The sequence below is a fragment of the Myxocyprinus asiaticus genome, chromosome 24, assembly GCF_019703515.2.
Source record: "Myxocyprinus asiaticus isolate MX2 ecotype Aquarium Trade chromosome 24, UBuf_Myxa_2, whole genome shotgun sequence".
NCBI lineage: Eukaryota > Metazoa > Chordata > Actinopteri > Cypriniformes > Catostomidae > Myxocyprinus > Myxocyprinus asiaticus.
Window position 1 is genome coordinate 23,355,642 of NC_059367.1, and position 15,121 is coordinate 23,370,762.

Genomic DNA, 15,121 nt, shown 5'->3' on the forward strand with positions numbered 1-15,121 from the left:
GTGTGTGATCGTGTGTAAGTGTGGGGAAGGTGAGGGTGCTTTTCAATCGAAATTGAAATAAATGTAGGACATTCTAGACATTGTTTGACGTTCTTAACCGATTTACTTTAATCAATGTCTTTGTTTATATGGTTATTTTGCTGTGGTAGCACGTATGGTGTGTGTGTGCATGTGCGTACGTATATCTGTGTCTGAATGTGTTAAAGTGCGGGGGAGACGAGGGTGCTTTTGAACCGAAACTGAAATAAATGTAGGATATTATAGACACTGTTCTTAATCGGCCGTCGGCCAATGTCGGGCCATCGTTGAGCGTCTGTCAGCCTAGTTTTTGCAGTGTTCCACACCATTGACACTAGTCAGACCCCCATCGGCAGATGTTCGGCCGATTGAGCATGTTGAATCGCTGGCGGAGCCCGTCGGCGAGACAGATCAGTTTGATTGGCTGTTCAGCTTAGCGAACCAGTGCACAAGAAGAAAAACGGAAGTGACGAAAGCAAGCAAACGAAGAAGTCAAGAGGGCACACACACAGAGGGCTCTTCTCATTTTTCATCTTCATCTCATCGGAGCATTCATATGTGGTGAGTGAGATTGGTGTGAAAATGGTAAGCAAGTGCTGCTTTGTTTACGGTTTGTATATCTGCAGTCCTAACCAGGGGCGGGTTTACGATTTCTGAGGCCCCAAGCAACCAACCAACCAAGCCCCATTTCAATAAATTTTGCTAAAAAAAATAAATAAAAAAAGACAATTTATTTTAAATCATAATTTTAAAAATTCTTCCTATCAGCCGTTGTAGCCAAGTACATTCAAAATGTTTAATGAAATAGAAATCTAGTTAAAGATAATGCATGTTCTCCAGTTTTTCCACAATACAGTGATAAAAAAAAAGCTATATTTACCTACATATGTTTACAAAACACTTTGTGTGTGTGTGTGTGTGTGTGTGTGTGTGTGTGTGTGTGTATGTGAACAGGGTGTGCAAAACACTACTTCACCCAGTAACATTTTGAAATTCAGTTGTTACAGTATATTAATATTATATCCGAACAATTATTTATTGTTGTCCAGATTGTCATTATAATATGATACAGTATTATTATTACTTTGAGGATTTGTTGTATACAATAGTAATATAGTTCTGTCTTATTTACTTTCACCTGGAGCTTATATTCTATTGCTGCAGTGTATTGTTCACCATTTTGCAAAAGGCTGTAATTTATGTAGGCTACGCATCATAGGCAACATTCGTTACAGTATTGTAACAGTAAACATACAAGCCACGATGGCCCCTCAGCACACTAGAGCATAAAATAAATAAATAAATAAATAAATAAATAAATAAAAAACACAACATTGCCGTTTATCAAGCGCTAAAACTTTGCTTGGTGCAGAATAATCTGGAATAATGTTAAAAACAGTCACCTCTTTGCAGCCTGAACTTGTTCAGAACATTAAATCTTTGTGACACCTGTGCTAAAAACAGTCTAGACACAGCGCAACGGCTGAAACAGAATGCAGGTGTCTCGACATGGGTTTTTGAAATCTGAAGTTATTTTTAACTTGACACAGTGTCTAAAAATGTGCCGGTCCTACATGAGACACTGAAGAAACAGCGAGACGCGGTACAGCAGTCAAGGACGTTCGTAAAGCGCGTGTTTACATAGAAAAACAATGGAAAAACAGAGTAGAAGCATGCAAAAACACATTCAATGTGAACGGCCCCTCGTCCGTTTGTGCGTATCTGTGTAAGTGAGCGCGTGTGTGCAAAACAAAGTCGGAAGGCCTGTATATTTTTTTAATAAATTACAAACCCGAACCCAAAAGTCCTACTGACCCGAACCCGGCGGCTTCGTGAACCGCTCTGAGACCGCAGACAACAGCGTATTCACGTGTGTACCCAGAACAACATGTCACCCCTCAAGCGGTTTTTGCAGAGCTTTCCTACTCATGCCGGGGGGCCCCCGGGGGCTCCACGTAATTGCGTGAATTGCGTGGTTTGCGTGGTGGTTAAAATCACTACTGGTCCTAGCTCTTCCGGTTTCCCTTTCTGAATGATGAATACAGACTACTGTTACCTGCTGGTATGGAGAGTTATTTCCTCTCATGCAGGCACAGAACGTGCATGCTAGTTGGCCGTTGGGTGTAGACTTTGTGGTGTGTTCAAGAGCAACTTTCTGGCCCAAACGCAGGTGACATGAGGCGACACCACAGTCGGCTTTTGTTGCCGCTAGTTCTTTGATGTCGGTTTGGTGTGTCTGGGCCTTAACCGATTTACTTACCAATTTACTTAATGTCTTTGTTTATATGGTTATTTTGCTGTGGTAGCATGTAAAGTGTGTGTGTGTGTGTGTGTGTGCATGTATGTGGGGGGGTGGCGTGGTGAGACGAGAGCGAAAGAGTAAGAAAGAGAGGGATCCCATGGATGCATTTCAATCGAAATTGAAATAAATTTAGGATATTATAGACATTGTTTGTCATTCTTTTCCGATGTGCTTAACCAATGTCTTTGTTTTATTTTGTTATTTTGTTGTGGTAGCCTGTAGGGCTCTTTGAAATAACTGAAACTACTTTATAGCCATGTGTTTACTTGAAAAATAATTGCACATCTTAGAAAGTCCGTCAACCAATCAGAATCAAGCATTCAACAAACCCGTGGTATAAAAACCTATATACGTTTTTTTTTTTTGAATGTATTATCGATAAGAACTCTAAAACTGATTCAGGGTTGACTGTTAAAAATCACTTCAAAAGTGTTTGCCGAGTAAAATAATTTCCAGAAAGAAATAAAACCAGCACAACCCAATAAAATATGCTTCAAAGATAGTGGACTCTGGCATGTGAAGCATAATGATGGATCTTCATCTGGTATTAAAATCTTACAGTATGGGCGAGTCTGGAATGAAAACTGCCTAAGAAAATTAAATTGAACTCAATTTTAGGCACAAGGTGATTGTGTTTTTGTATTATTTTATGAATTAATTACTTCAACTTTCAACTGCTTTTCCTAAGCAAATCGTAACGTTCTTTAATGGGGCCTATACGCACGCCATCATTTTATTTCAAAAGATAAATTGGTTTAACTCCATGCCTTCAAATTAAAAACTTTTCTTTATGGAGTGGATGATGAATACAAGTTGATGTCACAAAGCAATGTGTTTTAAATAGCTTTTGAATAAAAACATTTAATAAAGACAATGTTCCATCATTCTCATTATTTTTGCCTTAATTACATTTAATAATATTGTATTTTCTGAATTATGACATTTCTAAAATACATGCTGTTTTTATCAAGTTGCTAAGCCATAGCGTATCTGTTACCGTTCATGTCCGAGTCTAGAGAGTGGGTAATAATCGCTATTGAAAATGTTTCATGCTATTAAGAGTACATGTCGGCAGTGAAAATAGACACGCAACTGGCCTATTTAATCCATAATTTATTTAAAGGTTTAATCATTTGATTAGTTGTTAAAAACAATTAAGTGCATGATAACTACTGGGCTTCTAATAATTACTTGAAAACTTCCCAGGTATATGGTTTTTCATATTGTTGATCATCATCTGTCTATTTCTGTCGCAATCAACATTATATTTGAAAGATATGGTTGAAATCTGATTACACTGTCCTATTGCCCAGCCCTAAAGCCATGTGCCATCTAATCCTTGGAATGCAAATAATTACACTACAAAGCCTATAAACAAATGTATGGTTCCTGTAGCTCAACTGGTAGAGCATGGTATTAGCATGTAAATGTCATTTATAAGTGAACCAAACACTTTTTCCTCTAAATTCTCCTATGAAATATCTATGTCTGTGTACAGTCTATTAAAAGTGTATAGAGTCTGTTACATCTCATTATAATCAACAGAATCGGTTTGTCCACAGAGCTTTGATGACATCTGATTTACATGTGACAGAAAAACTCAGCAGAACATAAATTTGAATATGAGAAGAGGAGGAGGAAACTCACTATGCTGACTGGAGGAGGGGGGAAGTTTTTCTTGTAGCGTGATTTGCTTTTCTCTGGTTCAGGGTTTGGCACTTTTACCTCCACAGGTTCCTGCTTTACCTGTATGGGGATCTCCCTCTCTACAACAGACCCAAACACATCTGTTTATGTAAAGATCCTAATTTGACTAACAAATTATCACTAATCACATGTTTGGATTGTTTGATTAATTGCAGATATTGAGATCTTATTGGACACTGAAGATTTGAGACATGGCAATGTTAGTCAGAGAAGAAGCTGCTCACCTGGTTCAGGTTTGGCAACAAAAGAGCCCATCCTCCTCCTGAGATTGAGCCTGTTGTCACACACCTCACCTCCCTCTGACTTTACACAGTCAGACTAAAAAGACAGAACAAGAATATATCAGTTAAGAACTGTTCAATCAACACAAATCGTTGTAAATACAAACTTATAGAACCCGTTTCCACCAGGTATTAAGATGCGTTTCGGGTAATCCGATCACATGTGGTCAACACTAAATAGAGGTCTAAACGGGGTCTAAAACATTTTGTGATCGGATTACAAAAACCACACACGAATGTCATCAAAAACGCATGTGACCACATCACATTTGAGGTGTAAATGCAAATCCTTCCTGTATGCAACCCGGCAGCAGCAAAGCAACACCCTCACCTGTCAATCAACTGCTATGCTAAAATAAGAGTTTTTTGCCGTTTTCAAATGGCTTTAAGGAAATAACCATCCGATCGGAAAATTTTAAAAAGTGGATACGTACACAATTACAAGAGCTTCATGGATCTTCTTTAGTGTGTCTGATATCAACACAGATGAGAAGCACAAACACCTGAAGCTCCTTTAATACAGATAATCCACTAAAATAACGGATAATTCTGCTTGATGTTGCATTAATGCTTAGATTAAATTTCAACCACATCTGAGAGAAACAGTGTGCTTTCTTTGTCTTTTCTGACTTTATTGGGCTTTAATATCATGCAGTAACACACATCAATAACTATGTCAGTATGTCGTCATGAAACAGAGACCCTTCCCTCCAAATCCGAACACAAGTGGTCACAGGAGACGCATTTAAGCGACAAGGTGTAAATAGCAACATGTCTCACTACACCACATGTGATCGGATCAACCGAGACGCATCTTAATACCAGGTGTAAATGGGGTCATACACAGAATGGAACATTTGAAAGAGGACTTGAAATAAAAATGACAAAAAAAAAAGAAAAAAAGCACAGACTGTGACGAAACATAGGCACTATTTACACCTGTTTCTCTGTTTTAAGTGATCTGACCACAAACGGTCAGCCAAGAAAGATTGTTGTTCGCCCCTGATATTACCATGCTTCTTAAATGCATCTCTAGTGATTACTTTGGATCAGATTTTGCTTTTCCAAGTTTTCTGATAGGAAGGCTTTCTTTTAAAGCTAAAAAAAAAACCCACCCTTTTTTTTTTTTGCCGCAATGATTTCATCAGTAGCGTTTACACTACAAAGTGGTTACTACCTGAATGCGGTTAGTGATCAGATCACAACACAGACACATTGGACCCCGTATTTAGCATTGCACATTTGCGATTGGATTAATACGAGATGTAAACAGTCTTTACAGTACAGGGGTATCACTCAAGTGCTGTGTGTGTGTGTGTGTTTGCTCCTTAACATTCACCTCTGCCTTCATCCTCTTGGCTCTTCTAGCAGGCGCGCTTGTGTCACTGGGCTGAAAGTGAATGTTTTGCCTCTGCAGCAGGTCGTGGGGTTTGTACTCTTTATCTTTGCCATTTACATCATCCAGTGATTGCTTCTGCAAACACTAAAAAAAAACATGCAAACAAAACTATTGGCTACACAAGGCCTTAACTCTGACAGATAAAATTACATATGAAGCATATACAATATGTCAATATACAATGAACGTCTTTGGGCTTCTTGGATTAATATTATAGTTGATTATGTAATTTCAATGGCACTAGCACCACTGAATGGAAAACAGCTTTCTGAATACGCCCCTTGTCTGCAGTGATTCAAACATTCAGATAGTCCCACTTCCAAGTCATGCCATTGGTTGTGTAACGTTGTTGGGGCGGGTCACTTATGGCTTACTTATAGTCGTCTCTGCATATTAAGTGGTGATAGAAGAAAGTATTTTAACACTGAAATAGTGACATACTACAGTTTAAAGGTGAATTGTGTAATTTTATCACCACCAAATATTCTCTGAGCAGTCCGACTGAGCTGGACATAACACTGGCTATGTTTACATGTACACAAATACTCTGATTATTGCAATAATCAGAGTATGAGGAATAATTAGATTAAGATGTTTACATGATTTGGGCAAACCTCTTCAATCCCTTTGTGACGAGGAGGAGGGCGGGGCCAGGCCGTGATTATGCACGCCCGGCCCCCAATCGGGCTAATCAGCCGAGGAGAGGGATAAGTGCAGCGGAATGCGGCAGTTCGGGAGAAAGAGAGCCACATGCAGCTGCCATGTGTGCGTTTGTTCTTTGGGTCTTTTTGTTTCATTAAATATTATTTTGACCGTTCAGCCGGTTCCCGCCGCCTCCTTTCCCATTTTAACCTTGTTACACCCGTTTACATGCAACTTGCCAATACTCTGATTATTCGCTGAGAAATGTGATGTTTTAATGCTTTTTATAAATGAATAATTATTAAAAAAAATTAAAAAAAAAACATCTGGTTGTAAATATGTATCTTTAAATACTTGGTATAAAGAAAATTAGTCAGTTTGAGTCTTTTTGAACAAGTTGTTAAAAGAACTGGTTTATAAGAGTCATTTTCGGCTATGTCTGTTTTTGATTCACTTTGAAACATTTGTTTGTCAAACTACACTGGTTGCTCTGTCTGTTTTGATTCACTAGAAAGAATCATTCATAAGAGTCATTTGTTTGTGAATCAGAATACACGCACTTGAAGTCGTTGTGTTCCACCCGCAAGGACAAATTCATTTGAAAGACGTGTATGCGTGCCATTTTTTTGTGGTAAATGGTCTTTTTATCTCACCAACATTAAATTCAGACTGCAACAGGACATTCACAACTCTGGAAAATATTTTTTATTTTTGCCGTGGGGTTGTAGATTCTGCAGCGGGGGAGCAACACTGCTGGAAAACAGTGCAAGAAACTGCCGTTTCATGTGAATCCGAGAAGTAAGTGCAGCTTCTTCTGTTTCATGATGTTTTCGAACCTGTTCTTATGATTATGTGCGATTATGCTAATAATCACAGTATTCTGTTTACATGAGCAACAGTTTAATCGCAGTATTGCCTTAATCGCATTATCGCATTATGAGGGTGCATGTAAAGGTAGACATTGACTCAACCAATGGAGTTAGTTTGGGGCGGGACTACCTGTTTGGGGCAACTATGGAAGAAGGGGTGTGCTTGAAACTGACAAATTTTGCAATTTTGCTTGGTGCCACGTGTGGCATAAAAATCTCCCCTTTTCTCCCCAATTTCGAATGCCCAATTCCCAATGCGCTCCAAGTCCTCGTGGTGGCGTAGTGACTCGCCTCAATCCGGGTGGCGGAGGATGAATCTAAGTTGCCTCTGTGTCCGAGACAGTCAATCCGCGCATCTTATCACATGGCTTGTTGAGCGCGTTACTGCGGAGACATAACGCATGTGGAGACTTCACGCTATTCTCCGTGCACTATCATTCACGCACAACTCACCACGCGCCCCACCGAGAGTGCGAACCACATTATAGCGACCACGAGGAGGTTAGCCCATGTGACTCTACCCTCCCTAGCAACCGGGCCAATTTGGTTGCTTAGGAGACCAGGCTGGAGTCACTCATCTTCAATCTTGATCTCAGACTATAGAGGAAATACAATATGAAATGAGGATATAAAGTTCTATTTAAAGATTGCTGGGCTGTCTTTCAGACTTACAAAACTTGCCAAATTTTAAGCCAATGAAAAGGTAACATCAGGGTTCTCCACAGTGGAAACAAGAAAATTCTGAAATTTCACACTGTAGAAATGCCATCTAAATCAAAACAGCCGTCATCAGTGCCCACCTCCCCACAGATTATCAGCGCTAATGTGTAAATAATTTGTTAATGAGAGTGTCATGTCTGTAAGCGCATGCAGGCAGAAATCTTCAGCACTCTAAACTGGATGATGCCTGCTTCCACTATCAGATTACATATTAGTGTAGAGACAGATAGAGGGAGAGTATAGGAGGAGAGAGAACAGCTGGAGGTGTAAAGAGATTAGTGTGAACTGAAAGCAGGTCACAGCTCTGTGGGCTGAGAGGAGGAGGGGGGTGCAAGAAAGGATGCAGCAGATCTCAAAAAGACAAAAAACAGAAAGAGCAGCACGAGAAACAGAGAATGAAAACAAAGACGAGAGTAGTAGGTGGAGAATGAAAGCAACAGTGTCTCGGCAGGACAGTTGGGGGGGGGGGGGGGTCAGGAAAGGTCAGATGCTGTCTGTCACAGAAACACCAGCTCATTTACATTTGTCAACCAAAAAACAAAACACTGGGTTAAAATAACACAAGGACACAAGCAGTCAATGAAAATGTTTGAAGAAACGTAAGACAGAGATTTTCAGTGTCAAACATGAATAATAGGCTGATCAGGTCAGATACCACAAATAAATCCCTTCCATTTAAATAACCGATCCTTACATCAAAAGATAGATGGTGTGATTTTCAGACCGTAGGAGCACAGTATGACAATAAGAGCCAGAGAGACAACTTAACGAAGCATTAATTCCCACAGTTCTCATATTGACATCACATCCTGTCCAGAGTTACATGTTCTGATTAGGTAATGGGGAAAGTTGAAACATACCTCCTCCAGCCCAGGAGGTGCCGCAAAACTCATCAGTTTGGCGGCGAGATCAGGAGCCTGATGTAGAAAAAGCACCGAACATTACACACAAATTTACAGTGACCTCCAGGTCAGAGGTCACCGACATCTCTAACAGAGATGTCAAGCATTCAGTCAATGGCTCCAAGATAATGTTTATGTTCAATGTTCTTGTATATGATCAAATTATTTGTGTCTAAGTGCCTCAAGAGGAGGCTTAAGACAATTAATCATATTGATGTATTCTTCTGACATAAAGAGAATCGCTTACACTTTCTGTTTTCAAGGTTTTTTTCTTTTCAAGATAAAGCAAATTTCAGTAAATATTGCATAAACTAAGTGTTTGTTTCACTTTAGAAATTTTGTTTACATCTGATTTGCCGTTGTTAAATTGTATTATGTTTTTCTGCTTTTATATTGGCTATTGGCCTACCTGCTCTCTAGATATTGGTACCGGCCATAGAAAAATCCTTATTGATCAAATACTACTCTAAAGACTAAGTCCATTGCGACCTCATTTGGTAGATAATGCGGCGCAAACAGCAGTAACACTAGGAAGATATGCAGTCAGCACACAATATCACAAAACAGGTGGCTCAAACACACTTAATAGCACACTTAATAACCACAGACGCTGCGTTCATAAGCACAGCATACTCCATCAAACCTTATGCACAACCCCAATAATGCACAAATACTGCTAAACCTATAGGCCCAGACTCTTAACCCCAAAAGGCAGAAAATCGTCATTCATACACATGCTGTGAACTCCTGCATGCCAGCTGAAAGCTTTATGCATGCTAATCTGATGCGTCTATATGTGAAACTCACCAGCAGGTTTGCCCCCGACTGGAAGAGGTTGTAGGGGTACAGGACCCTCTCGTAATGGGCTCTCAGGTGTGACCCCACGGCTTTGCCTGGGGCAAAACCCATCGTCATGGCGATCTTTGTCCATCTCCTCTCTCTACAAACAACGTCAAACCCCCCCTCATCTGCAACCAGCTGACAAATTGAGAAATAGAAAACAAGAAAACGGTATAGAGAGAGTGTGTGTTAATGGCATGAGTGTTATTTTCTCTGATGACTTCATTCTGAAAAGACAATAAACATTCATTGTTTTTTTTTTGGTCAATGATAAAGAATCCAGCGGTTACACTAATTACTCTGTGACACACACAGAGATGAGTAACCGGTTTCAGGTCTCCATATTAACATAATATACACATCTTAACACTCAAATGCTTTTTGGATCAGGTGAGATCCCGACCTACAGACTCACTCACTTTATTGAGCTGGTACAGATCGAGTATCTTGCGCTCTACGTGTGGAATTTTGAGCGTGCATCCTTGCAGATCCCAAAACTTCGCAATCTGATCCAAAAAGTTGAGTTTAACTCTGGTTTGAGCCTGAGAGGGGGGAAAGTGACAGAAAGGGGTCGGATGCAGTACACAGAACAAAAAACAAGAATCAGCAACATTATGAATGGAGTGTGTTAATAATTAAGTATCTCAGAAATGGTGTTATTTAATATCAGACATCTCAAAAGACCCAAATTTTGCTGACAAGGATGCCAGACAGTGACCATTGACCTTAATGTGGGCACACACACACACACACACACACACACACACTTTCTCAACTCAAAGCAAAACTGTAAAACTTACCTCTAATTCATTGAGTCTCTGGATTCGAGGAGTAAAATGAAGCCGCTCGACGTCACATGCAAATGGAGGTTGCCATTCCTAAACACACACACACACACAAACAAAATAAACATACAAATAGCCTAAAATCAATTAATTGATCTCAGTTTTTACTTCATTTTAATATGCAATGTTACCTCAAACTAAACGCACAGCAAACCCTGTGGGCCACTGTGAATTATATTCTACATTCTTGTGCCTTTCGTCCAATTCAAGGTTTTACAAAAACAAACTTCAATCCCGTCAACAGCGAATCCAAACCACAGAATCTGTCCTTGAGCTGAGCTTCCATAGCTCATTACCTCTGAGATCAGGAAGACAAAAATGAACAAGACAAGAAGGTCTTCCTCAATGAGACCATTTATTGATTAGGTTTCCAATTCATTTTGAATATGTTTACACAAACAGACACACGTAAACTTGGAGCTTTTAATTAGAAAGCAACCATTTCTTTTGTTTAGAGACAAGACTTTCTCATACTGAGAGTAGAGGAACACTGATAATTTAAAGGGATAATTCACCCAAAAAATGAAAATTCTCTCATAATTTACTCGCCCTCATGCCTTTCCAGATGTGTATGACTATCTAGCTTCTGCTGTACACAAATGATGATTTTTAGAAAAATATTTCAGCTCTGTAGGTCCATACAATGCAAGTGAATGGTGACCAAAATTTTGAAGGTCCAAAAAGCACATAAAGGCAGCATAAAAGTAATCCATACAACTCCAGTGGTTAAATCCATATCTTCAGAATCGATTTGATAGGTGTGGGTGAGAAACAGATAAATATTTAAGTCCTTTTTTACTAAAAATCTCCACTTTCCCATTCACATTTTTCTTTTGTCTTTGGCGATTCACATTATTTTTTGCATATCGCCACCTACTGGGCAGGGAGGATAATTTATAGTAAAAAAGTACTTAAGTGTTGATGTTTCTCACCCACACCTATCATATCACTTCTAAAGATATAGATTTAACCTGTGGTGTTCTGCAGATTACATTTACGCTGCTTTTATGTGACTATTAGACCTTCAAAAGGTCTGATCACTATTCACTTGCATTGTGAGGACATACAGAGCTGAGATATTCTTCTAAAAATATTTGTGTTCCGCAGAAGAATGTCATACACATCTGGGATTGCATGAGGATGAGTAAATGATGAGATCATTTTCATTTTTGGGTGAATTATGCCTTAAAATGGCATATAAATACACACCATTAAATATGTATGCTGGCCCATTTTTTTAAATAAACACATTGAGAATCAGGGAAAAGTTGTATTAGCACTATTATCAACCCATAAGGAACATATTAGAAATTATCCTTATTCACTGAATGAATCCTCACTCTTTATTTGTTAATGTAATTGAAATAAATTGATGAAGAGACCCTCTACAAATGTGACTAGTACCCTGTGGTTTGTGGTCAAGACACTCATGAATGTGTGCCTGCTTATACAGTGGCTTATGGGAGCTAAAAGTCACACATTCATTCACACATAAAGACCAGCGTGGTGTAGATGGCTTAACGGTGGAACTGAGGTTTTTGTTCTGTTCGGTAGCCTATACTGGCCTAGTAAAACCTTTTCAGTCCCAGTTTAGTGCATTTTCATTGTCTCCAGCACATGGACGCACAGCCACACATAACCACATGCAATGCAGTGTTTACAACTGCGTTCAGAACAACAGAAACATACACAATCCTGTCTCCACATAATGTAAATAATAGTTTGATTACAGAGGCCAGACAGCCACCAAAATAAGCCAGCATGTCCCTCTTGGGACCAAAAAAAGTCTTACCTTATCCTAGCCACACACACACAAAAAAAGGAACCTCAGGATTCAATATCATCACAATCAAAGGTAATTGCAAAACCACATATTATAGCCTCAATGTATAATAATCATGTAATTATGTAATAAGCATCTATGCACCTGAGAAAACAAACAAAATCTTCTAGTGTTCATATAAGTCTTTAAAAAAAAAAAATAATGATTTAACCTGACTTAAAAAAATAAAAAATAAAAAAAAACCTAAACACATAAAAATATATAATCATTTGCGTATGTAATGAACTACCAACAGTTCCCAACAGGAGATGGTGGAGATCATTGCTTACACAAACATACGGATTGCTGCTCCCCACAAAGAACAAGAATCGACACAACGCATCCCAAAACTACCTCAGCTACACAATCTATGAACTGAAGGTGGGTTTTGTGCATATAATGTCCATTTAACACAATATTTCCTTGTTTGCTGTTCAGACAAGCACAGTTACAGAAAGACACAAAATGGCCAGATGGTTCATTCACAACATGGAGGACGCACCCGGCCAGGGGACTTCATCCATCCATTGGGTTCGGGACCAGAATATGGGCCGAACCGAGTCTATGAACCATTTCACACTGTCTAAGTGATTTAAAACGTGTCAGGATCCAGTTCGCCCGTTATTCATCGCTTGTTTGATGCATTTATCCGCGACCTCATGCGTGAATCACGTCACGTAGCAGCAAGTTCAACAGATTTATATAAGACGCCGAATTAATATTAAGCCTGAATCAAGCCTGAACCAGAACCATCAAGTTGTCTGATCCATCGCACAATGAGAGACTAAACCTTAACAGCCGGACTCAGATTCATGCCAATAAATAAGAACATCTCCTTTCATTCGACATTCAAACAGAAATTATATCTTCAAATGTCCATAAATATGAAAACAAAGAATATAAAGAACCGGTTTATCAGACCCAAACAGCGACACATTGATGATCGGGGATGAGAAATCCTAATGTTTGTGTCATGGGCTCGACTAATCGTCACTAAAAGAGCCATTAGTCGCCATCAGAACCACTGAAACGCTCCAAACTGGGTCAAATTATTTCGGGAGTAAAAAATTCGGATTCAGATTAACCCCGCTGGTCTGAACCGGATCATTGTGAACTAGCCTATATTAAACCGCCGAGTATAAACGGTAATTGCATCATTTAATTAATCCGATCCGCACAGAACCACTGTTGTCACAGAATGGATTTTTTTTAATGTCCAGAATACAAAATAAAACTATATTATATACCCAATCATTATATTAAGATATTGACATATTTTGCTAATACGGGCAACGAAATAAGTGTAATAAAATTATCACCTTATTTTTATAAATTTATTAAGTAAATGTGCTGAGGTGAAAACGAAAGGAAAGGTTTATTTCCGCATTGGCAGGTATCCCCTTCGGTTTATTTATCTGAGGACATTAAACTCTTCTGTAAATTGAATTTCTTATAAACCTTTGTATAGATTAGTTATTAAATGATGGGGAATGCTGGTGAATGTCAGTCTAAAATCATCAAAAAGATGCCAAATCAACAACAGCAGTCGTAATAATTCAATATAAACCACCATACTTATATGAATAGACCAATAATGCTCTATATCAGCGATAAACACTGACCAACAGAGAACTAAACTGCAGGTAAGCCTGACGTTTAATCCGCTATTAAAACCAAACCAGGCCGTAAAATACACGCAGGGGGCACAGAGACACTCTCCTCTATCTTCTCTCACTTCTGCGACGTTTGCGGATCCTGAGCACAATTATTTTGCTCATGAGTCAGAATTCCGGGTCATGCAGGTCGGTAGGTCGTGCACAGGCCCGGCAGAGGTTTGGAAGTTCGACTAATTTCACGAATATAGCTGCACACAAAGCGGTTCGGCAGCGCTGTCACTGCGCCGCCATGTTCAGACATTTCCCTTTAAACCGAACTCAGAATCACTCCACAGATCCGGCCCGGTTCGGCCGGTCCGCTTCAGACCGTCCAGGCAGCACTCACCGGCGGCGGTCGAACCTTGCAGATCCCGGTTTTCTCAGCGATGGGTCGGATTTTATTGATAAACGCGAACGGGTCTGCGAATTCCTCCCAAGTGGGCTCGAACACCGGGCACTCCGGCGGCGGGGTAAACTCGGCCGGGCCCCGTTGGGTCATCCTGCAGGTCCGGTTCCGGAGCGAAGCAGAGCAGAGCAGAATTGAGTCGCGTAGAGAAACAGAACAGAACTTCCTGGGATCCGCAACACGGTCTGTCCGTCAGTTACTCCCCCAGTCCGGTTAACACTTGAACAACACGAACAATCAACACACACACGCGCACATACATACACTCACCGTGACGTGACTGCTCTTAGGCTGACACCACATCCGCTCAAAAATCTAGAGACGAAGAAAGCATGTCCACTTATTTTAAAGCCTTACATAAACACTTAAAACGGAAAATTCGGCTCTGGTATTTACCGTTTATTCTGTCTGACTGTTCGACGAGTAACGGTAACAGTTAGGAAAGACTCCATTGTTTTTCTACACATTTGTACACGTGCTATTTATAGTGAAGGAAAAAAGAAACGAGTTCGAGTTCCACCTTTACAAATATGAACATTATTTCTTTAATGTGGGTTGTACTTCATAATAGACCGACAGAAGAATCAAGATAAAGAGCTGTAATTACATGGTATCATACAAAAAGCTCTACAAATTCAAGGTCAACGTCAATCAAATGCATTTTTGACTAATACCTTTGCGTGAAAACGCACAATATACAACTACTAATCAAC

At 39.6% G+C, this 15,121-nt stretch overlaps 1 protein-coding gene across 5 annotated transcripts in view; it reads right to left on the minus strand.

Moving 5' to 3' along the window:
- The window catches only part of LOC127414595 (lysine-specific demethylase 5B-B), a 41,594-nt gene extending 26,919 nt beyond the window's left edge, over window positions 1-14,675 (minus strand). For 2 of the 5 annotated variants that reach the window (XM_051652732.1, XM_051652731.1), the window contains exons 1-8: window positions 14,349-14,675; window positions 10,481-10,558; window positions 10,100-10,222; window positions 9,648-9,818; window positions 8,799-8,855; window positions 5,648-5,791; window positions 4,252-4,345; window positions 3,968-4,086 (exon numbers count right to left, since the gene is read on the minus strand). In XM_051652732.1, coding sequence (XP_051508692.1) covers window positions 3,968-4,086; window positions 4,252-4,345; window positions 5,648-5,791; window positions 8,799-8,855; window positions 9,648-9,818; window positions 10,100-10,222; window positions 10,481-10,558; window positions 14,349-14,501 — 939 coding nt within the window. In that variant the 5' untranslated portion in view covers window positions 14,502-14,675. Of the gene's footprint in view, window positions 1-3,967; window positions 4,087-4,251; window positions 4,346-5,647; window positions 5,792-8,798; window positions 8,856-9,647; window positions 9,819-10,099; window positions 10,223-10,480; window positions 10,559-10,656; window positions 11,126-14,348 lie in introns of those variants that run through there. The other 3 variants (XM_051652734.1, XM_051652733.1, XM_051652735.1) reach the window with 2 other exon arrangements.
- Between the last annotated feature and the right edge of the window lie 446 nt (window positions 14,676-15,121).